Source organism: Haliotis asinina, chromosome 8, assembly GCF_037392515.1.
Source record: "Haliotis asinina isolate JCU_RB_2024 chromosome 8, JCU_Hal_asi_v2, whole genome shotgun sequence".
Taxonomy (NCBI): Eukaryota; Metazoa; Mollusca; class Gastropoda; order Lepetellida; family Haliotidae; genus Haliotis; species Haliotis asinina.
The window spans coordinates 18268341-18293179 of NC_090287.1; the positions used below are offsets into that span (position 1 = coordinate 18268341).

General features: G+C 38.2%; 1 protein-coding gene across 1 annotated transcript in view; it reads right to left on the reverse strand.

Moving 5' to 3' along the window:
• LOC137294075 (protein trachealess-like) overlaps window positions 1-17546 on the reverse strand; it is a 67756-nt gene extending 50210 nt beyond the window's left edge. The window contains exons 1-3 of the mRNA XM_067825009.1: window positions 17341-17546; window positions 17132-17197; window positions 8022-8129 (exon numbers count right to left, since the gene is read on the reverse strand). Coding sequence (XP_067681110.1) covers window positions 8022-8129; window positions 17132-17197; window positions 17341-17369 — 203 coding nt within the window. The 5' untranslated portion in view covers window positions 17370-17546. The remainder of the gene's footprint in view (window positions 1-8021; window positions 8130-17131; window positions 17198-17340) is intronic.
• Between the last annotated feature and the right edge of the window lie 7293 nt (window positions 17547-24839).

Sequence of the window (24839 nt, forward strand, 5' to 3'; positions counted from 1 at the left end):
TAATCTCTACTACTGCAAATAATCTTGGATTTAATTTCCTATCTGCCAATAATGAAGCCATTAAATTCGCAATAATAATAAAATAGAGCTAGTAGAGAGTCAAATTATCACTCTTCGATATATAGCCCAGTAAACATTAACATCACTCACTGTGTCATAAAATCATGGCATGTGGAAAATTACTCAGCACAAGTTACTTTCTTGAAGTCACTTGCCCTGTGGCAAGTGGCTTTTCAAAATATTTTTAAACCCCTGCACTGATTCCCACTCCTACTCATATGAAAGCAAACAACATGATGCCTAAAACCAAATACTGACCGAGCCCATTACCATTTTTATACTGGTCATGCCAATGAAAGTTTCTGTAATTTACGAATTTAAATTTGCAAACATGGACTAAAGACCAAACCATCGCAAATAATGAAAAACATCAAGACTTGCAAAGTCATTATTGTTTAATTTTAGTTCATCTAGTGAAAATTTCTGCAAATTATCAAAATAAAATAGAATTTAAATTTACAAACAGGGACTTGCTCAAACCATTTCAGATTTATGACATATTAACAAGACAACTATTAGTTCTTACTTATATTTCCAAAGCATCAAAACTAATGAAAACATCAAGATTAAATAGAACCAAAAATGGCAGTCAAGTACAATCAGCATCAAAGCAACATGATCATTAGCAATGACAATACATGCTGTAATGGCTCTGAGATTTATTTTCAAATAAACCCATATTTCAAACTAATCAATTCATATAAACCAATTTAAACAGAACTCACCAGGAATGTTGAAATTTGGGTTCAAAATGAGCAGAAACAGTGCAGTTGGCCAACACATGAAACATTCTCGGTACCACCGCTCTGCTTGACAGACAATTCTGACCTGCTTACCATCAACACAACATAAACCGTCTTCCCCAAAATGACATTCCCTTCCGCTCTTAACTTATATGCTTATGGACAAAATCCCTCCGGTCAACCATGTGATAAATTTGCCTCGGATGACTCCAAGATCCAACAACACTTGATTAGTGTTCGGTTTCCAACTTAATTCACAAATTTAAGTGTTGGGAAGTATTTTCGACCTAAGCCCTAATCAAGTGATGCCATTACTCAGAATAAATGCTGCCATATTCTCCACAATATCTATCTGTATTTCACTCCATTACCACACTAGAAACAGAAGGGTTGGAGCGTTCACTTCATTTTCAGCTCCTGATTAGATTAGTATGGTCTCTAACAAGCTGGTAATTTATTTCCACTCTATTTCAATAATTGAGTAATTAGATTATTCAGATAGTTTGTATGTTGATAAACTAATTTCACACACAAAGACGTGAATTTGTTCGGAGGCCGCTGCGGCTCTAGGGACATCGAGGACATAAGAAGTTGAGCGACAGGCTTGTCCCTATCATTATTAAATCACACGATGTCATCAGTGGTTATTTTCTGTAGAAAGTAATCATCACTGCCAAAGAGAGACGCCTCTTGGGTTAATTGGATTTTCCCCTCCCAACGGTCAGTCAGCCTAGCTACACAACAAATCATTCATTGATTATTATTAAGAGCTAGTCAATTTAACCCTGTAGTTCCCTTTGCCAACTTTGGGGGTTAACTGCTCACAGTTTTATTAAGTCACTTTGATCTGCTTGGATTTACCCCCAACATATGGACTAATGAAGCAAAATAATTGCTCTCATTTTCCAGTGATGAATATTCAAGCAAATCACATCTTGGAGATAATTTGCCGAAAAACAATGAATTTAAATCAAAATATTTGGCACAAAGGACAAAATGTCACAATAATTCATACGAGGAATTTATTCATAGGAAATATGAATGAAAAGTGCTGATTTTTGTCCACTAAACAAAACTGTTTGGCTGAAGACTTCTTGGACTGTCTTGTGAATAAGTTATGACATCAACAACATGTGTCAATTTTATTTAAATGGCAGTTAATATCCAGCAAGTTTAGTTGTTTAAGGTTTAAAAAATATATTACAAGATAGTCAATCAATTTATCTACCAAACATGTGCCATCACATGATTTTATTGTCCTTTGTATGTACAGACAATGAAAACCACTGTGATAAGCTCTACCATCCACAATTCAAACAACTACATCACATCTGTTGACATTAAACAGATGCCTTAAACAAATAGCTCAACAAGGGCATAAATAAAATTAATGTGAGGCTGGGTTAGTTTTGAAATTTGAAATATTGAAAAAGGTAATAATGCATTTATGTTTTTCAGTATTTCAAATTTTTTTGCAGTTCAGCACAGGAAGGGGTTGCTAAAGCTGGAGCATGATGATTTTCCATATATGTACAATGTGTAAAGACCATTTCTAGTGTCACCATCATGATTTTGCTTGATGAAACACAGATTAAAACCATAACTGCTCACTCAATCATAAAAATATATTCTGCTTACCATAGTTTTAGATGCATTACAATCCTGCTGACAGTTTCCTCGGTGATAAATGAGCCTTCATATTTCAAACAGGCATTGTCAGGGGGAATTCTCCAACTTACATGATAGATATGGTGAAGCACATCAAAGGACCCTGCATACAACTTAATGGGTAATGTGTGAATTTGGGAAAATGAAAACATTTAACGGATTACTGTTAAGAAAAATAGCTAAAGACAGAAGTAAGTTGTGAGTGGAGATAACAATCCCTTTCCAGCACCACACTATCAACAAGACCACCAATCAGCACTTGCAAATAAATATGGGGTCAGCATACCCTAGGGTTTCCTTAGAGTTACTGCAACAATGAAAACAAATTCTTTGTAGGCCATTGTGATGTCATTGATTACCATGACATCATAATGAAATGACATCACTATTCTCTATGGCACTGAAGCTGGTTAGCCTTAATTTTTACACTCGATCCTTTGGCTGTTACTGTTTAGTTAGGAGAAGTTGGAAGAATGGACTTTAAATAAAATGTCACCCTTATATATTTCCATATGTAAGACACAGCAAACAAAACAGAAACCTTTGAGGCTTAGCTATCACAGATCAGCAAGATCCTTCATGGGAAATTTAGGATGCCCGTCAATGGAATTATTTTATCAGTACGAGACAGCCATTGTGAGCATCTAATTCACATGTAATCTGCATGACCCGCAGTAAGAAATGACAACCAGATCTGCTTATATGTTCACAAAGATGACAATAAGAAAGTAACTTTAGTGTAGAATTCATTAATGCCTAGCCACAGTCAATAGATGGAAGACAAACAGGTTCCAGTCTTTCAGAAGGTTGGAAAAAATGGACAGAAGCCTTTTTGTCAAAATATAAAACACTGAGAATACAGAGCCATGATTCAAAAGGCAACTGGTGCAGAAGGCTGCTTAGTGAGTTATAGTGTGATCACATAAAGCCAGCGGTTTAAGTTCTATTTCTCCACATGAGTACAGTGCATAACCTACAGTCTTCATTTCTGATTTGACAAGTATTTAGTCCCAGAAATAAACTGTTATATCTACAAACAACAAGCAATATTCAAATGGTGCCCAGGAGAATGCATTTATTGAAGCTGAGGCAATCTAGACTTGCCAAAACACATTTCTTTGAATAATTTATACGCTAGGGTCTCGGAGATAGATTAATTTGTGTACAAACCATCATGACAATGTGACTGAAGAAATGAAAATTCCTTTGTAAAATTTTCATCCATAGCAAGATCAATCCCATCAAAATAGAATCTTTACCCTAAATACTGCTGAACAGACGTCTGAAGACATGCTATTGTGTGCTATGTTACAATGAGCTTTCATCCGACCAATCAGAGTGTCCTTCACCAGATCAACGTGACCTAAATTAAACTCACTCGCTTACCACATCAGGAAAGAGACAGTCAAAACGCATTCACTAATCATGCAAATTTGAAAGGTTAACATGTGGTATTCTGAAAGACAATCATGGAGTGTAAATCTGATTCTGTCAAAATCATTGTCTACCTCGCATCAGTGGGATAACATTAAAACCCAAGAGTGAGTGAGTTTAAATTTAAAGTCACTTTTTAACACCCAAGAGACACTGTAGTCATGAAGAAGTATTTGACACATTATCAACCATCTAATAGACTTTCCAGAATGCTGTTTTATAAAAATTTTCCTATTTTGAATTGTGAACTTTCGTTGAACATATTTCAACGTATAGGCAGGAAAGGAAGTCACCATTTCAAAACGAGTTCTGTATAGCTTTTGAAAGTTGCGCTCTAATGTGAATTTTGTAAAGCTGGCAAAAGCGTTCTGATGTTGGATTCCTTTTATTTTGGGTACAATAAAGACTATTTAACATCTCTTATGGATGGCTGAGATAAAATTTCACCCGGCTTGTTTACCAATTGTAAAACAGCTGATGATAATTTGCAGTAAAAATGTCATTTTATCTGTTTGTATTTTTGTGCCTTTTTCTTCTTCTCTCTTTTGTAAAGCAACAGGAAAATATGTCTTTCCAGATTAAGAAAGGAGCAACAAACATGTCCAGTGCATCCCATGTAAGTTCACAACAACTGGCAGCCTACTGCAGTTTCTGAACATGAGCACCAAGTTCATTCTTATTTTATTCTATGAAGAATTTTCTGTAAAATATGTTCATTCTAGATGTTAGCCAGTATATGAATATCAAACAATTTTTCATTTTAGCCATTAACCATAAATGTCTCTGAGGAGGGCATGCAATGAGATGTTATATCATTGTCGTAGAAGCGAGAAATACGGTCAGACTTTCAAAAAACTGCAGTAAAATAGACACCACTTGTCCATCCGTAAGAAATAGGAAATTTGTAGATTAGATTCCAGGCCGCAGATAGATAGATATAGGCATGTGGGACAGAGCATGTGATTAGTGATGATATCAGGCGTTTGCTAAAAGGTAAGTGTGTCCAGTCCCACTGGGGGCACCTGTCATAAACCCAAAGTCTAATCAATTGTTTATCTGAAAAATTCAGGAATGCATGGACCAGGTAAAAATAACAAATTGCATTTGACATCATTTTCCGCAAAATGATCAAATTTTCAATTGAAATTCATTAGAAATCAAAAGACACCAAAAACTGAAAAAGTGCAAAACATTATGATTTCATTTTTCAAGGCCGGCAAATCCTTAACATTACTGATAAGGCATCCACAGGCTACTGCAGTTGTTTCAAGGTCACTGTTTCAGTGTCTCTGCAATACAGGGCATGGACATTCTCACTCGGTAACCCTAGTATCATAAATGTCAAGCCAAACCTGGGTTTTAATGGCTGACAGCAGTCTACACCCACAGCACATTTATCATCACTTGAAATGGATGTTTTATATTCCCTCCTGGAAGCAAATGTTCACAGTATGTTGATGCCACATGGTACCTGGTGCCATCAAGAACCTGTCTTTACCATTAATAATCCCTGTTAAATAGGTGAAAATGTCCATATGACTAGGGGCAATATTGCTTTTTATTCACTTGGGGAATATTTACATCTAAATATTTACAATTTCAACCATTTGGGGATAGTTTGATATAAATCAGTACATTATGTATTGCATTTGAAATAGGGGAAAAGAAAGAAGAATATGACCAGATTTAGTAACACTGATTCTGTTGTGTTTATATTGTTTGTTGATTAACACCAGCAAATATTCCAGCTTTTTGGTGGCAGTTTGTAAAATATGAAGTGTGGAACAGACGATCCAGTGATCACTGGCATGAAGATCATCTCACTGTGCAGCATGTCACCAACTCAGCAAACATGGGTTGCTGAAGATCTAACCTAGATCTTCATGGGTGATACTGTTACAGTATCCTAGGCCTAGACATTCAATGCTCTCTTAGTGCTAAGACAGTCGTAAGTACCAAACACTAACATTAACTTATGACTATTTTAGTGCTAAGAGAGCTTTGAAAACCTTGGCCTTGGTTTCATCAACCTATACCTGTATAGAGCAATTAACAGGTTTGGATGGTCAGGATTGCTGACTTGATTCAAGCATTTCATAATATCCTAACTGCATAGATTTCTGCTCATTACGTTTATCACTGGATCATCTGGTCCATCACATAGTTGTAATATTGCTATGTGTAGCTTTAAATAACAATCAGACTAACAAAATCTTGTTGCACAGGGAAACATAAAACTGGTTATCTTCATAAACATTTCAGCTGTTCTGCCACCCATGACATTTCCAAACTATGCTAGCAATCCGATTTTTTAAGATCAATATATGTCAAACATATGTCAGGCTGTCCATTCTTCAATAACTGGCCTAAAAGTCAATGTAGGAGGCTGAATTTCTATTCTGTAATTTCAACTTCCTGATTAAACTGCTCCAAGTTATAGGTCAAAGCGTCACAGACTGCAAAACAATACTGAATGATATATGATATATCGTTATTTTTGGTACAATAAAGACTTTATTTACCATCTCTTAAGAACAGCAGAGATAAAATCACACATATTTTTCATTTCACCTAATTGTAAAACATACAATATTCTGCAGTAATAATGTCATTTTGTTTTTTTTGTCTTTGTTATATCTCTTTTGTCACATTTGTAAACCTAAGTTTACTTAGTGTAGATCTCAGAGATCAACCATTAGACATTTTGTGTACCTGCACACGTGTCTGTGCCTGTCTCTATGTGTGTTTTCTTGAAAAATTCACACAATACTGAAAAGAATCCGTCAAAAAGACATAGTCAAAAGATATGTTTAAACAGTATGTATTCAGCTGCAAAGTTTATATTATAACATATCTATTTTTTCATTTATGGCTGAAAATATCAAGTTTCCATAAAAAATACCAGTGCCCCTCCAGAATAAAAACTGGCCGCTCAAATATTCTCATCAAAACCTGCACGACTTTCATCATAATGATCACTTTCTGTTCACTTCATTTATCGACATGATTCTGAATGACAATCATAACATACAATGGTTCTTTGAAAACTTTCTTTTATCTCATCCCAGAAAGCATTAAAATTTTATTTCAGCAATGATGATCTTGAAATTTGTCCAAGGAGACACATCATCCTCCTATGGAATAGAACTGCATGCAGTTATTAATCGGGAAGTAGTTTATTGACCCTGACCTTGATAACCCAATATTCAGAGAACATCCCAGTTAACCTTTTGAAATTTTCATGCAGTCGCCCAAAAAATGTCAAACATGGGTCACACACTCTACAAAGGAGTTAACAATGGATCCAAAAGATTAGCAGGAATATAGAGGTAACCAGGCAACCCGATCTCGGCTGATTACTCCTGCCACCACTTCAAGATAGATGCTACGACGAGGGGACAATCTCCAGAAATTGAATTTTCTGCTCTTTGTTAATTCAAGGCACACTTGGAGTTTAACCACTTAAAGAGCCTTAACTGACTGCTGCAAACCTCAATATTTTCATCTGTGTGTGACGGATCGATACAGGCAGGCGGTATCAGAGAATTAGTCAGTGTGTCACAGTACCTGGCACATCAGCCTTAACATGGACACTAGGAATCACCTTTATAGATGCAATGCGCTGAGTGAGTGAGTGAGTGAGTGAGTGATTGAGATGGTGGGTGAGTGAGTGAGTGAGTGAGTGAGTGAGTGAGTGTGAGGCTTAATGCCACTGGAAACAATATGCCGGCAATATCACAGGAGGGTACATCGGAAATGGGCATTGCACCACTAACTTTACCTTTAAGGAAAAAACAGTCAGTTTCACCATGTATTGGTGAGTGAGTGAATGAGTGATTGAGTGGTTTTATACCGTTTCTTTCAATGCAGAAACATCTTAAACAAACCAGGGGCCCGTTTCACAAAACGCTCGTAAGCCTAAGATCTCGTAAGTTTTCTCGTAGCCATTGTACCTCCTATACTGTAACACAGGAGATATGGATGCTACGAGAAAAGTTACGAGATCTTAGGCTTACGAGAGTTTCGTGAAACGGGCCCCTGGCCATGACTATGTCTGCCAATACTAGTAGTTATGGACACTGCTGCTATCTGCACACAATGAAAGTGTGGACCCACCTATGCTTGGCTGGGTTGGCCATGTCAAAGATCCAGGCATCCTTGTAGGACGCAGGTGAACAACCAGCGGTGGCAAACAATTGAGACTGAGCATTCGACTGGTGACCACTGAAAAATAACAACACACAATGCCTTTGAGAGAAATATAACATACAGACAGAAAGAAATCATGATGGTATGGAGTAGTGAGAAGAGCAGCAAAATAAACTCCGTAAAACCAAACTGGCAAAAGATAATTCAACACAAACACAGAGTGAATTAAAGAATTTAGTTTTACACTGCCTTTAGCAATATTCCAGCAATATCAAGAAATGGACTTAACATTGTACCAATGCAGGGAATCGAACCTGGGTCTTTGGGGTAATAAGTGAATGCTTTAACCATTAGGCTACCCCACTGCCCAGCAAACCCAGGGAGCACACATTGCTCTCAATGAGGGTATAGAAGAACGAATACTTTAAAAGGATATCTGTAGAACACACGTCAACAAAACCTGATCTCATCATATACTCACCTTGAAACAATTAAACGCATTTACAAAGCCACCAATGTACAATGAAAAGTTATCTCCCTTGACTCTTTGCAATGCTGTGGGAGGAGTGCCACTTGGGATGACACTTACTTCATTCAACGGATTGTCCCTCATGTAATTCAGTATCAAGAACAGTTCTCCTTTGGTAATGTGGGTGTCCCTCTCCAAGAGAGCAGCCCACAGTAAACTACAGCTCACACAATGGTGCCAAATACCTATTGCATGTAGCCAGGCTCTGACTCCTGGACTTAACACTCTTATGGGTTTTTTCAAGTACCTTCTACTGACAAGTCATTCACAAGAAAACAGGACCTCATATAAAAATCAATGATGTCACATTAAATTATGGGTGCAATATCAACATTCAGCTGCAAATTTGCATCAATATAAAGCATTTATGCTACGGGATTTTCAATCATTATTGACAAGAAACGATTGTGTCTATTCATACTCAAAATACTGTCAAACTCAAGCAACCTCTGTCAAATGAAGCTACATTTTTCCAATAAGATAATATTTCCCCAGTCTATTCGTATTTTCATTAACTGTTTGGACTTAACTGTGTTAACTCTGACAGAGAGCAAGACATGGATAGAGGATATTCTGTTTACTCCCAAACATTCACTAAGGTATCTAAGAGGCATTTAATCAGTCAGGCTCACCAGCATGGTTGATCATTGTCATCATATCCAACTGGCAAAGACTGATATCTCAACCATCACAACAAATATTTCCTCAAACAAAAACAAAAACAGCAACAATCTAAGTTTTTATGTCATACTCTGTTTTTTCACTGATTTTTTTTTATCATGCAATTTTATCATTATTTATCAATATTATTTGAAAAAATCTCAATTCCTCAAAACCAAACACAGTCAAATCCTGATGAGTCAAAATGCTGGGGAGCAAGTAATAAATTCGACTTACTGATGTATTCGAGTCATAGATATATGTCTATGATGGTAGAAAAAATGGTTGCAACCAACAGGTACTATGAGTTATGCATAATAATCGAGATGCCAACACTAGACTCATAAGAACTTGACTGTAATATGTCTAATTGCAAATAGCCGGAACATGTTATCCCAAGGTTTCATCTGACATACTAATGTGCATCCTATACACTCAAATGTAGAGAATGGATACAGAAAAATATTCACTGCGTCCAGAGAGCATTCACTGTACCCACAAATTCTATGAATTAGCTAAGTGTTTGGTTGTTTCTGCATCATTTCACCCATCAGTCCACATGATCAATGATTCATTCCTGGCTGTAAAGAAACTATCAAAGTATCCAGTTCTCTAAACCGTTTCATCATAAGAACCTCGTATTGCCTGCAAGGATACTTGGAACCCTAGGTTTATCAGTCCAGGTAAAACTCTGTTATCCACTGTTAGTTCTGTTTTCTTATTTACACATTAACAGCAGGCAATCATAGAATCATATGATGTTATTTCCCCCAGTATTTTCTGCAAATACCAAAACAGTCCACTGGAATGCAACAATGTTTCAACTTTTCTGGCAATTTATATTGCTGCATGAATAAAAAACATATCACTGTCAGCTATCATATCAAGAACCACATATATATGACTACATGATAGATGATAAAACTTTGTTTCACAGTTATGAACAACATTGTCAAAATGATATTGAGTCCTTTGAAGCATAATGAGATATTTGGCTGCATATCTCATGCACCTTTGCTTAGTTGATGCTGCCTGAGCCTATCCTTAATCACAGTCAGTCACCGACACTGAGCATAAATAAAGTTTCAGTTCAATAGTTCAAACACAAAGTTTAATGTAGAGCATACACCTGCTGACGATACACATGCACAATACAATGTGATATCTCTGCCTTCACTGAGCAGTCCTCTCATGAACTTCCATAACAGATGGGTGTGTTTGCATGACTGCATGTGTGTGTGATTGTGGCAGCGCATGGAGTTATGACATAGATGACATCCTCACCTTGTCACTGTAGCAGGGTGTGGAGTCATCCCACAGATGACATCCTTACCTTGTCACTGTAGCAGGGTGTGGAGTCATCCCACAGATGACATCCTTACCTTGTCAGTGTAGCAAGAAGTGGAGTCACCCACAGATGACAATCTGATCTTGTTAGTGTAACAGGAAGTGGAGTCACCCCACAGATGACATCCTGATCTTGTCAGTGTAACAGGAAGTGGAGTCACCCCACAGATGACATCCTAACCTTGTCAGTGTAGCAGGGAATGGAGTCATCCCACAGATGACATCCTAACCTTGTCAGTGTAGCAGAACGTCAAATCATCCCACAGATGACATCCTTACCTTGTCAGTGTAGCAGAACGTCAAATCATCCCACAGATGACATCCTAACCTTGTCAGTGTAGCAGAACGTCAAATCATCCCACAGATGACATCTTAACCTTGTCACTGTAGCAGGAGGTGGAGTCATCCCACAGATGACATCCTAACCTTGTCAGTGTAGCAGGAAGTGGAGTCACCCCACAGATGACATCCTTACCTTGTCAGTGTAGCAGGGAATGGAGTCATCCCACAGATGACATCCTAACCTTGTCAGTGTAGCAGGGAATGGAGTCACCCACAGATGACAATCTGATCTTGTTAGTGTAACAGGAAGTGGAGTCACCCCACAGATGACATCCTGATCTTGTCAGTGTAACAGGAAGTGGAGTCACCCCACAGATGACATCCTAACCTTGTCAGTGTAGCAGGGAATGGAGTCATCCCACAGATGACATCCTAACCTTGTCAGTGTAGCAGAACGTCAAATCATCCCACAGATGACATCCTAACCTTGTCAGTGTAGCAGAACGTCAAATCATCCCACAGATGACATCCTAACCTTGTCAGTGTAGCAGAACGTCAAATCATCCCACAGATGACATCCTAACCTTGTCACTGTAGCAGGAGGTGGAGTCATCCCACAGATGACATCCTTACCTTGTCAGTGTAGCAGGAAGTGGAGTCACCCCACAGATGACATCCTTACCTTGTCAGTGTAGCAGGGAATGGAGTCATCCCACAGATGACATCCTAACCTTGTCAGTGTAGCAGGGAATGGAGTCACCCACAGATGACATCCTGACCTTGTCAGTGTAGCAGGGAATGGAGTCATCCCACAGATGACATCCTAACCTTGTCAGTGTAGCAGGGAATGGAGTCACCCCACAGATGACATCCTAACCTTGTCAGTGTAGCAGGAAGTGGAGTCACCCCACAGATGACATCCTAACCTTGTCAGTGTAGCAGGGAATGGAGTCATCCCACAGATGACATCCTAACCTTGTCACTGTAGCAGGGAATGGAGTCATCCCACAGATGACATCCTAACCTTGTCAGTGTAGCAGGAGGTGGAGTCATCCCATAGATGACATCCTAGCCTTGTCAGCGTAGCAGGGTGTGGGAGTCATCCCACAGATGACATCCTTACCTTGTCAGTGTAGCAGAACGTCAAATCATCCCACAGACGTCATCCTAACCTTGTCATTGTAGCAGGCAATGGAGTCATCCCACAGATGACATCCTTACCTTGTCAGTGTAGCAGGGTTTGGAGTTCTCCCACAGATGACACACTTACCATGTCAGCTTGCTAAGGGAGATAACCTCTTTGGTCATGTGGACAAGGCGTCCGACTTCAGCCTGGGTTTGTGGTTTAAATCCCAGCATGGGACTTGGAATTTTTATAGCTGCTACATGCATGAGCTTGAACAGAAATAAGTAATATTTGCTCCAGTTTGGGTACTACAAGTTCAGTCCATTCCTTCCTTCATTCATTCATTCATTCGTCACTTATTAAAAAATATGTCAAAGCAGCAACGACTTTCTCTATACTTCTGGTGTCCCCTGCCATAACATTGCTGAAATATAGCCGCAAGAGGCGTAAAACCAAACTCACTCCCTCCCTCACACACACTCTCATTACACATTAATTCTGTAGTAAGCACAGCAGACCTGCACCACCTCAAGCTTTTTCTACACATCATGGTGACACACTTTGACAAAACTTGGTATACACTTCACTGTTAACATAAATTCATGCACCACTAAACCAGTACAAACACACCCAGTAACCTTATTTTGTCCCGAAAAGCAAAGATATCATGTATCTATCTTCGAAAGTGAACTCAACATGAACACACCTACAGCTTGTCACATGTCTGACCCATGCTGGAAAGTATCTGCACTAGAAACATTATCTGGCATTGTTGGTCGTATTTGTACCTTAATATTATGACTACCTTGACCTTGCAGGAACCAAAACACTGTTTGTGTCGTGACCATAATCAGCATTATCTGGATAAAGAGTTAAAAGGGTAACTAAGGCCAGACCAATTTTATTTCATGTTTTACGGATCAGCTGGTCATATTTTCTCAAGAATAAGAAAACTTTCCATGCTCAAAAAATTAAATCCTGATGTTCTTATTGGCCCCCTCAAAAAGCTTCCAAGAAAACTTCTTTAAAAATTTTTTTTTGCCCTCCACTTCATATATTTCCCACAGTCAAATACTTTTAGCATTTAGAAGGAACATAACTTTGACTTGCAATTTTATTTATATTTTTTTTCATTTTTCCCTCCTGTGTTTAGGTTTTCTGAGGGTAAATATATGTAAATCAAGACATAAAATTGGTCTGGCCTCAGTAAAATATATTTGTGTATGTAACATACTTATCTGATCATGCTATGACTGAAATACTTTTGAAACTGTTTTAAAATAAATTACCCACTTTTCAAGATAAGAAGACAAAAAGTATCAAAATGATTAACTGCTGACAGAAGCTAAAACAAGAATATTAAAGTAGAATCAAGCTACTAAAATTACTGCAGAATCATAGACATGACTTATTTCACACATACATATTCACTTTAAAGCCTTTGGATTGTCAAATAATATTTGATTTCCATTAGATCGCAGTAAAGATTTTCCAGCCAAACAATACACTTCAAGGTATCGGTACCTGTGTCTCCATGTCTACAAACAACATACCTCTTCAGCACACCTGATACAATAAAGGGATGTACAACACAAACCTGCATCATAGGCAGACCCAGATCCACAACTGTACATAATGGCGTCCCTCATATTACAATGTGTAGTCAGCAGAAACACTTTTATACACAAAGTTGACTATATACAAAGTTGACTCTGCCACACATGTGGCAAACACGTATCTTCTCAAATGCAGGACAAAGTATCTTTAATGCTACAAACAAATTTGAATACTATCAGTCGAATGCTGTCTTTTAGACTGGCTGTGCTTTAGCAACCCTTATTTATACACCAAGCATCAAATGGTGAGCTAAAGTCACACAACATAGCAGTGACCATATGTGACATGATGTTGAAAAACTGTGATCCTAATATTACAATACATATGACACAATGATCTCACATCATACTATATATAAAGTAAATAGTGATGTTATATCACACAATGTTCTAAACAGTAACCTTATTTCACAATATAAATAGCCACCTCATATCACACAATGTTCTAAACAGTAACCATATTTCACAATATGAATAGTGACCTCATATCACACAGTGATATAAACAGTAACCTTATATCACACTACAAGTACTAAGTGACATCCTATCACTATGTTGTTAACAGTACATAAATCACACTACATGAGATGGAGTGAATGTCGCGCTTACAAATATTTCACTCATATGACAATGTGCATGCATGTGTAGGTGTGACTGCTTGTACTAGCACAGACTACAGCCAGTTTTATAGTGTCTCCTCACAGAGATACCATTTACACATGAATACCCCACTCAGACATATACTGACTCCAAACCTACCATTCCTTTATGTACCCGTTAATGCTGAACACCAGGCAGAGACCAGCAAGTGCCATATTTTAGCACCGTTTGATATGAAACTGCCAGTGATCGAACACTGCAACCTTCACACTATAAAGTAATAGTGACCTTATATCACACTATGTTGTAATCATCAACCTTATATCACACCATATATTATATAGTGACCTCATATCACACTATGTTGCAAACATCAACCTTATATCACACCATATAGTATAGTGACCTTATATCACACTATGTTGTAATCATCAACCTTATATCACACCATATATTATATAGTGACCTCATATCACACTATGTTGTAAACATGAACCATAAATCACACCATATAGTATGTAGTGACCTCATATTATACTATGTTGTAAACAACAACCTTATATCATACCATATATCATATAGTTACCTCATATTATACTATGTTGTAAACAACAACCTTATATCACACGATAGATTATATAGTGACCTCATATTACACTATGTTGTAAACATCTACCTTATATCACACCATGTAGTATATAGTGACCTCATGTCACACTATGTTGTGACACTAGGTATTGTATATCAGTCACACACACTGGATTGTTACACCCACAGAACTATGCACCAATGGGTTTTGCTTTACCTCAGAGAAAGATGTCCTAAGTTAGAGTGGACCAGGAGCCATGTCACTGTAACCTTCACAATCCTCGAACCCCACTCGTTGACAATGTCTTCAGTAAGAAGATGTACAGATGGTAACTGTTCATTGGGTAAAAACACATCACTTCACAATCTGGCGACACCAAATGTTACCCATGCAACGCTCTGTCACATGTAAGTGACTGTTAGAGACAGGTTAGCAGTCATGTAAACAGAGATTTACACGACACAAATTCCTGCATCCAGTACACATAAAAATTGACAATGGATACAACAACATTTATTAGCACATCCAAGGGGCTGTAGAAAAAATCCAAATGCCTTTTTTATTAAAATACCAAACAAGTAACAATATGTTATCTATGAGTTTGATACTAGCTCGGTTATGATATCATTTGTAATTTAAAGGAAAAAAAACCCAACTGAAACAATATTAAGTTTCCCCGCAAGAACAAATCTAGCAAAAGCATTAACATAAGATGCATTCCAATGCATATTCTTTTCATAAAACAACTATGAACTGAAACTGATTTCAAGTGTAATCAAATAATCAAATTGTAGCATTCAGTCTCAAATGTACACATGAAAGTTTGGTCACAAAGTCAATGTACTCCTTAATGATCATTTTAAGTTTGAATCGATATAAGATTAAAATCCAGTAATTTCATTGGCAATACCTAATAACAGAGTGTACTAGTATCTGTCCTTCTTAAAGTCTGTGATATATGTAGATACAATAAATGATTTGTGTCGTCCCTTAAATATGTAAAAATGCATAACAATGCTCCAAAAAGGTGGGAACACACCAAGGTTATTTATAAGGCCCCCCAGATTGCCCATATGTTTTCAAAACATTAAAGACTTTAAGGTTTGTATAAATTTGTCACAGCACTTTAGATATTATGTACTTAATGAGTGAGTGTATGAATAAGGTATTTCATCACTTTCAGCAACATTCAAAAATGTCACAGCTGGGGGCACCTGAAATCGACTGCACACATGTATTCATGTGGTGACTGGAACCCACATCTTGAGCATGAGATCAAGCACCTAATCAATAGAATGCCCCAATTACTCCTTGTGAACTTATGTTTCCTTCATTAATATATCACAAGCCAGTATGACATAATTCTCTGTATCAACAAAACAAAGAAGTAATTTGGATAAAATGTCATTTCATCATGATTGTGCAGATATCAGATCATCTGTATCATCACAGATAAGATATACGAGAACATACATTACTCATGATATTATGAAATATGCCATGTGTTACATCTATGCTAAGTTTAATATAATAACGCTAAATCAGGCAGCAAATGAAATTCAAAATAAATGGTATTTAGCTAGGTTAGGCTGGAGCTTTTTTCCTAAATTTCAGGTAAAATTCAGTGTTGCATGTTAATCACATTCAAAGGTTTCAATTCATGTTTAATGATAATATGTACTCCATTACTACAAGAAATGTACATGATCATCACTATGAACAGTACTAATTTCACATTAAGTACACATACATTTGTACTTACACTAACAACTAGATACTGGATGTTTACAATTGTCACTAGCATTGTAGGTGGGAGATAAAAACAATATCAGTCGTCCCCATATTTCATAATTACCTACCTAAAGGTCACAACACCCCTCCTGGTGACTGTAAGTGTATCCCCATGTAATACAATATGTATACATTGTTGTTTGATCAGGCAAATTTCATGCTTCAATAATGTAACATCTTAGAATACTGTATTACTACTGACTATCCAAGAACTGCACATCTGAGGCAGTGATTTTTGTTTATTGTTGATTATTACGTCACATATACAACTATTTCTTTATAGGTCACCACAAGTTTAACATTGCGTTAGTTCTGTATGTCAGGCTACACATGGCGGGGGTAATGGCGTGTTTCGTTCCACTTTGTACCACTTTGTATCGTTCGGTTACATAACGAGCAGGGAGTCGGTAATTAAGAACTGGTGTCGCGTACACCTCGCGTGCTTCACGTCCCACGTGGGAAGGAAGGAGCATGCGTTTACCGGAATCCCAAAAATGGCGCGCTTTAGTGTGAGTGGGTTAGTGTAAACAAACTTACCGTGTATGGACGCGATCATGGACCACGGACATGCCCTCCCCCTGATCAATGTCTGTGTCCCTGTGCCTGCAATATACCATAAATTTTACTGTTATCAGGGTGACACCAAGTCTTAGGGGCTTGTCATGCGTGTCCGCCCGAAACTACTGACTAGTACTGTCAAAAGCGACGCAGTGATATGGCAAGATGAAGGCGAGTCGCGATCTTACCCGTCCCCTTTCTCGGTCTTAGAGGACATCAGTGGGCACCAACTCTACTCCCGGGGGTGCCACACGATTCCGTGGGGTCCCTCGCCATCGACCAAGGCACTGACAGTTCCAGGGGGGGTCAATCAAGGCTAAAACAGATCAAAACAATCTGTCCGCATCGCACTACCGATGTCATGCAGCGAAGCGAACAGACGTTGCGATACCGACCAGTTTCGATTGGAGAAGAGCTTGATTTAAAGCTGCACTATTGGATAACTTTCTATTAATAATTAATCCTTCACCAGATTCAAAATAGACAAGAAATCTGCCAGTGTTGATAACTGGTGGTGACGAAATCACGTTTTGAGTTTATCGTGTCGTTACAAGTACTTTTCCAGGTTACGAACCCGAGGACACGAGAAATGTAGGGTAGACTCTATCACGGCCTTATCTTGAATCACGTGTTACATCACTGCCTAAGGAGACGAGGAAGTGGACTATGGTATTGTTAAAGAAATGTAAACTCTTCACGGATTTTTTTGTTACAGTTACTATAATCATTTCTAGACCCTGATCTAGTAGATAACAGCAACTTTTGAATTTCAACGTGATTTTGACAGTTTTTAACGCAATTTTGAGGAAAAAAACACCAGTCGAATGTCATTATAAACAGGCCATGGGTACAATGCGTTTGTTATCTACAACGACGAACGTTCATCTGAAATTCAAGCTCGAGGGGAACAGCAGATCTTTAAAGTTCACTTCGGGTCATTCTCCGAGGGGCGTGTGTTACACTTGCTGCGGTCGCGCGAGGTCGCCTGTGCAATGTCATGTTACGTAATTGATGCGTAACGGACCGTAACGGCTGTTTCCCGGCGACGAGACTGTTGCATAGTGTGTATGTCTGTGGAAAAACTGGGTCAGTTATTTGTAGGCCGGACCGACCGTCTGAGCGTACCGTAAACCGCACTCAGCATTGTGGGCGAGCAAAACACGTAACGGCAACCTCGGCTTTCAGCGCACCTGTCATTGTCTCAAGCCTACGGTTAACCTTAGAATTGATTATTTTCGGTTCTCTTCACAGTGACACGTTAGTTTGACTCAAGCGGTTTCCTTTGGCCACATGTTATAACGATGATTTTTCTTTTAAAAATGACCAACTTCGGTATTTTTGTTTGTTTTTATTGTTTTGTCGTTTTTGTTTTTGTTTTTGTTTTGTTGGTTTTTTGTTTTGTTTGTTTTGTTTTGATTTGTTTGATTTGTTTGTTTGTTTTGGGTTGTTTTTTTTGTTTGTTGTTTTTTGGGGGTTTTTTTGTTTTATTTTGTTTTTTGTTTTTTTGGGTGTGTGTGTTGGGGGGGAGGGGGGGGTGTTGGTTTTTTTCCATATTGTTCATTGGTCATCTACTTTGTATGGAATCGAAGTTGGGGCATGGTCTGTGCTGTGTACTCGATGAACAGCAAATATACGTGAGAGAATAAAATGTCACCCTTCAAATATACTTGAAAGCTAAAAGAAGTGTACACATATTTTTTTTTTCGTCTGCGTTGTTTTCTCCGTAGATGAAACTAAAGTAGAAAAAAGTGCAATGTTTCTGTCAATGACCCGAGGTGTTCAGTGTAGATAAGAGTAGAGGTGGCTCTACCCAGTGTGCGATATAGCCACAGGCCCGCTAGCCAATAGCTAGTAAAATCCTGTTGGGACAGTAAACCTCGCCAGTCACTGCCCGGCCTGGATAGTAAAGCTTCATGGGGATTTCTTTTTATGGTATTTCACCCTTTTGTAATAAACTGAAACTGCTTAGTTTCTAATTTCAAGTTTCGGATGGTGAATGGGCTAGTGCTAGGTAAAAGTAAGTAGAATCACCAAGAACACGATCCCAATACAGTTATCCTTATGTTTTGCTTTTACTTTATCTGTCAAGCTCAAGCACTTTGGTTTGGCTATGTTCCAGTCTCACATTTCCAATTTTGCATAACCTTTTATCTTGGTACCCTCAAGAAACACAAGATCGACAATAAATGCATCACAAGTGCAGGAAACAACATATGCAGGAAATATTTCGTGTGTGACATTGAAAGAAGTCAACTAGAATCACACATTGATATTGAAGTTCATGAAAAAATGGAATTACAATCGCTTGTTAAAATTATTGCCCTCCCCATCACCCCACTTTCATGTTGCCTGGAAGAGCTTGTGTTGGAGACGCTGCCCACAACCTTTCATTTCAGGTGATGTAATCATAAGAACGTAACTTATTGTATTAGACATTCCCTTATTCATACACGATGCCATGGGTCCAAACTAAAGACTGAATGGTCACACAAGTGTCAGGTCCCAATATACCGTAAACAGTACCAACTTGAATATCTGGAGACAATGTTCTTGTAAGATCAAAACGGTGTGTCCTTAAAAAACAGCCCCTGTCTAAATCCAAACCAAGCAACAAAATGTGTGACTGCTGATTATGACGGGAATTTCATCCAATGCCATTCTCAACATACCGTATATGGTATTATCTGTGGGGGCACAACACTATCCAAAAGGTACCAAATGACGGATCGTTTATCATTTACTGCACTTTGGTTAGAAATATCATACCTCAATGTGTTGTGAAGACTAAATATCTCGTTAATCACGAACACTGGGCATTGAGAACACAGTCTACGTAGTCTTTGATTTACCCTCGTAACCTTCAGGCATAGCCAGTCCGATTGGATGGATTAATTTGGAGACTATTTCGCTCTACCAATGACACAATCACTTTGTTACATTTTGTACGTGTTTATATTATAATTCCAAATATTAGAAAAAAGGTGTAAAAGATATGAACATGTCCAGGTACCCGAATCTCCGAAAATTCGTATACAAATATACTTTCCAATCCAATCATGTAGTTCAAGGGAGAACTGCCTTGGTCCAATTTAGTGGTCAAACGATAACATGTCATTATTTTTAATCAAAGAAGCTGTGTGCCAGTGATCCGTGTGAAACGGTTCTTCAAGTTTGCTAATCAAGGCAAGGGTGCTTTGTGGTGCAGGTAGAATGGTTAATACAGTTTCCGAATCAATGCAACAGTGCGTTATTGGTTTGGGTAGAATTGTTCATCAAATTTTCGAATCAAGGCAACAGTGCCTTACTGGTTCGGGTAGAATGCACGGTCCACCAAGATTTCGAATCAAGACAGCCTTACGCTATTAGTCTGGGTAGAATGGATCGTCAAGTTACCTGATCATCCAGGAGTGCGTTATTGATTCGGGTAGAATGGTTCACCAAGATTTCGAATCAAGACGGCCTTACGCTATTTATCTGGGTAGAATGGATCGTCCAGTTACCTAATCAAGGCAGGAGTGCATTGTCGATTCGGGTAGAATGGCTCATCAAGTTTTTGAATGAAGGCAGGGGTGCTTTGTGGTCCGGATATAATTATTCATCAAGTTTTCGAATCAGCAGAGTAGCGGTGCGTTATTGATTCGGATAGAATGGTTCACCAAGGTTTCGAATCAAGAAAGACTTACGCTATTGGTTTGGGTAGAATGGATCGTCAAGTGTTCGGATCAAGACAGTACATTATTAGTGCGGGAAGAATAGTTCATCAAGTTTCGAATCAAGACAGCCTTACGCTATTGGTTTGGGTAGAAAGGAGCACATTTGAGTAACAGTAGATAATGGACCAAAGACTGGGATGTAAAAGCCAACATATGCATCCGTGACATCATTTGAAGAAGTATCTTCCTTGGCGTGATACTGTACGCTTTCACACACCACAGAAAATACACATTTATCGCTCGTCACGCCCAAACCCCGGATATTCCCCCGTTATGATATGGGGCGTTGGGGTAGCCTAGTGGTTAAAGCGTTCGCTCGTCACACCGAAGACCCGGGTTCGATTCCCAACATGGGTACAATGTGTGAAGCCCATTTTCTGGTGTCCCCCGCCGTGATATTGCTGGAATATTGCTAAAAAGCGGCGTAAAACTAAACTCACTCACTCACTCACCCGTTACGGTATTGATTGAATAATACATAAAGCGGCGTAAAAAGGACTTACTAATTCACTCACTCACGCATGTAAACCACGCTGATTAAATAAATAAACTAAATGAACCCTTTAGTTTACCCATCCCTGAAGCCAGTCTGTACAACCTGCGCCCTGTGGTCGTCTCTCTGTCTGTTTTCACTTGGTGTGTCAGATTGGTGAGATCAGCTATGGCCTGGCGTATTTTGCTCAACATCAGTCTGTTACACAAATATACCAAAAGTAGCCCTTGCAAGTCTGGAATGTGTGGCACGTGAAGATTACAACAGTTTAATGAAGAAAGTTATCTAACTTGTCACATTCATCTCTCGAAGGATTAAGCTTACATGTTTTTGAGAATTTTAGTAGAGTTGATACAACAGTGGTTTCCCTTTGACTTTGATTAATGATAAGAGTAGCCTGCCGTGTAAAGGCAAAACTGAAACATTTGAACATGTGAGTGACTTGGGTTTTACGCCGCTTTTAGCAATATGCCAGCAATATCATGGCGGGGACACCGGAAATGATTTTACACATTGTACCAATGTGGGGAGTAGAACCGGAACCTTCGGAAAGTACCTGGGCTAGATTTTTAATGTCTTCTAAAAAAATATTTAAGATTTTTTTTCTGCAGCTGTATACATGTTCATTTACAGACTAAATGTTAGTCTAGGTCAACATCTGACTAAAGGTATAGTTTTCAGCTCGCCATTTCAGTTAAATAGAGACTCAGTCTCGTCCGTAAGTTATTGAATGTACCAGCGTCTAAACTTACACATCAGCCTAAGTAAACTTAGACTCCGCATTACTTGTTACACGGTTCGAGGCGCTGCAGTTGTGGAGTTAGGCGCAAGGGAACCAGACTCCCTCGCTTGGAACGCTGAAGCCAGTCAAGTAATGTGAAGTTTCGTTATACCCTTGTTCGTGGGATTTAACAAGTTTTCAAACATCTTAACATCTGTTATTGAACCGACATATTTCTGACGTATTTGGTTGACACATGTCATTACATCCCTTCTGCGCAGAGCGATGTTCATGATGCTGATCACTGGATTGTCTGATCCAGACGCGACTATTTACAGACCGCCGCCATATAGCAGGAATATTGCTGGGTGAGGCGTAAAACAACAAACCAACCAAAGTTATTGGAGGAACACCTTTGTATACGAATATAAAGCAGTGAAACTTATGTTGGATGATCACTAAGACAAGAATAAGTATTTTTAACTTCTTGGTAAATGGTATCAACGTTGTTGTTTGTATTGATCAATAATAAGAGACAAATAACTATAACACGAATTTTACGTTTCGATGTGTCCAAACCGTCAGTCAAAAGAAAGTATACACCACTGAAAACTGAATTTGGCCAAAACGTTCTAAACGTTTCCAGACGCAAAAAAATCCCCTGAATACGGCAAACGCAAAGCCAAAGGCACGACCAATATCGAATACATCACTATGGAACAATTATGTCTCTGTTTCTTGTTTGTTTAATATTTGGTCATCATCCATGAGTGAATAGTTTGTTTTATCAGTCTGTATTTATTATGAATAAATCTTGTATGCTGAAATATAACTGACATATATTTACCAACAAATCATAAGAGCATCTTCCAGTTATATTCTTAAGTTGTGTGGTTATTAAGATTCATCATCTTTTAGTTCATCATCTTTTCATTGCTTTCACTGTTTAATTACCGCATGCCTGCATAATCGTTTTAGTTTAAAAACGAGAGCAGACCTATTTACTATAAATAACAGAGGCAGTCAAAAAGCCGGTGACAGCGTCACGTGTCGCCTAAATAAGGTAACGAGACGTTAGGCCAAAGCATCTAATCTGTTTTTAGTCCGACAAGCGTTTTGTAAATGTGTCGTTCACTTGCTAACATCGTCGAATGTGTCCAACTTCCTGCTACTGAGAAATCCCGGAAAATAGCGCCAGGTCACGGTGACCTGAACGGACGGCGGTGGTTGACAGCAGCGTATATCGCTCAGTGGCTCTATAGACATGTACACACTTATACAATACTGGCCGGATGTCTATTGAGGGATAGTCCCCGTGGCTTTAATGTCTCATAATAACCACAGGCCGATCACTATTTTATAACCATCGTTAGCTCCCGCTAACCTGACTACATCCAACAGTGGAGAATTGAAACGGAACTTTAATATACTTTAATGTATATTCATTTAAAAAAAACCATAGGGCCGGAAACATGTTGCATTCCTCTACATGGGTGTGTGTAACATTATGCTCGAACGAGCTAGGTCAAATTGTTTTAGGCAGGTTTTGCTGACACCGTTATATGTTATAAATAACGTATACTCTTCAAAATATACAAGATTTTAAGGTACTGCAATGCATGGAATACAAATTTAAAGTAACACGTACGTAACGGATAAATATATTAATTGCATTTATAATTAATATTTTATAGGGAATACATCACACATATATATATATATATATTGCATATTGTGCGCACTTATCCTTTCAAATCAGTCTTTTGTTTCAGATGTCCATGCGCCTAGGAGAGTCACAGTAGTGTAGACAATGAGAGATTACATTAGACTTAGGTATTGTTGACCAATGTCTGGTTAAAAGACATATGCTGCATGCATGAACAAGAAACCAAAGCAAGAATGTTGTACAAAGTATAGGTCAGTATAGACTTGCACATGTTATACTCTCTAAGGTAATAGTTTAAATGATAATTTCTATAAAATATACATATTCCTCTAACGGACTGGTACGTCTAGACTTGCCTCTTCGAAGGATAGAATGAATATACACCCATGGGCTCAGCATTCAGTACCATCTTGGAGCAAGGTTAAGGTCAGTGCAATATGCTCTACTTAAATTATCTATATTATTAACGTACAAAATATAGATTCGTATGTTCAAGACATCTTAGATATAAACACACGAACAAAGAGGGTACGCCTCTCTTAAGTGAAGTAAACTGATAAAAAAAATATAATTACAAATGAATAAGAGGTGAAATTAAACACGTGTTTGGAGCTACATATAATGCACGTGACACGGGAGGCTAAATGTTATTGTTCAGTGACTGAGGAATGTCATACCAAATGTCCATGCTGCTTTGACATTTCCACGGTGTAAACTCAATTCTAAGCATTCAAAATCTCCTGCTCGATTTTTTTTACGTTTATGGTAAATGAATAACTGAGATCAATTATCATGGATTAATAATATATTCCACATATCTGACACCATTTCGTTTGTCATTCATATAAAAATAAAACGACATATCCTTCAAACAATTTATCATATATAACGTCTATGATACATGTATACTGGGTTGTGTGTCTTACTTTATATATAGTGTACAGCTGTTCATAATGTGACACAATGTAAAACTTGCTGTGTGTGCAGGGTGTTATTGATGTGTTACAGGTGCTCTACTGTATAAAATATTTTTAATAATTCAGCGTTCTTTTGATGAATTTAGTGACTGAAAGGCGAGACAGGTTGGATATTGA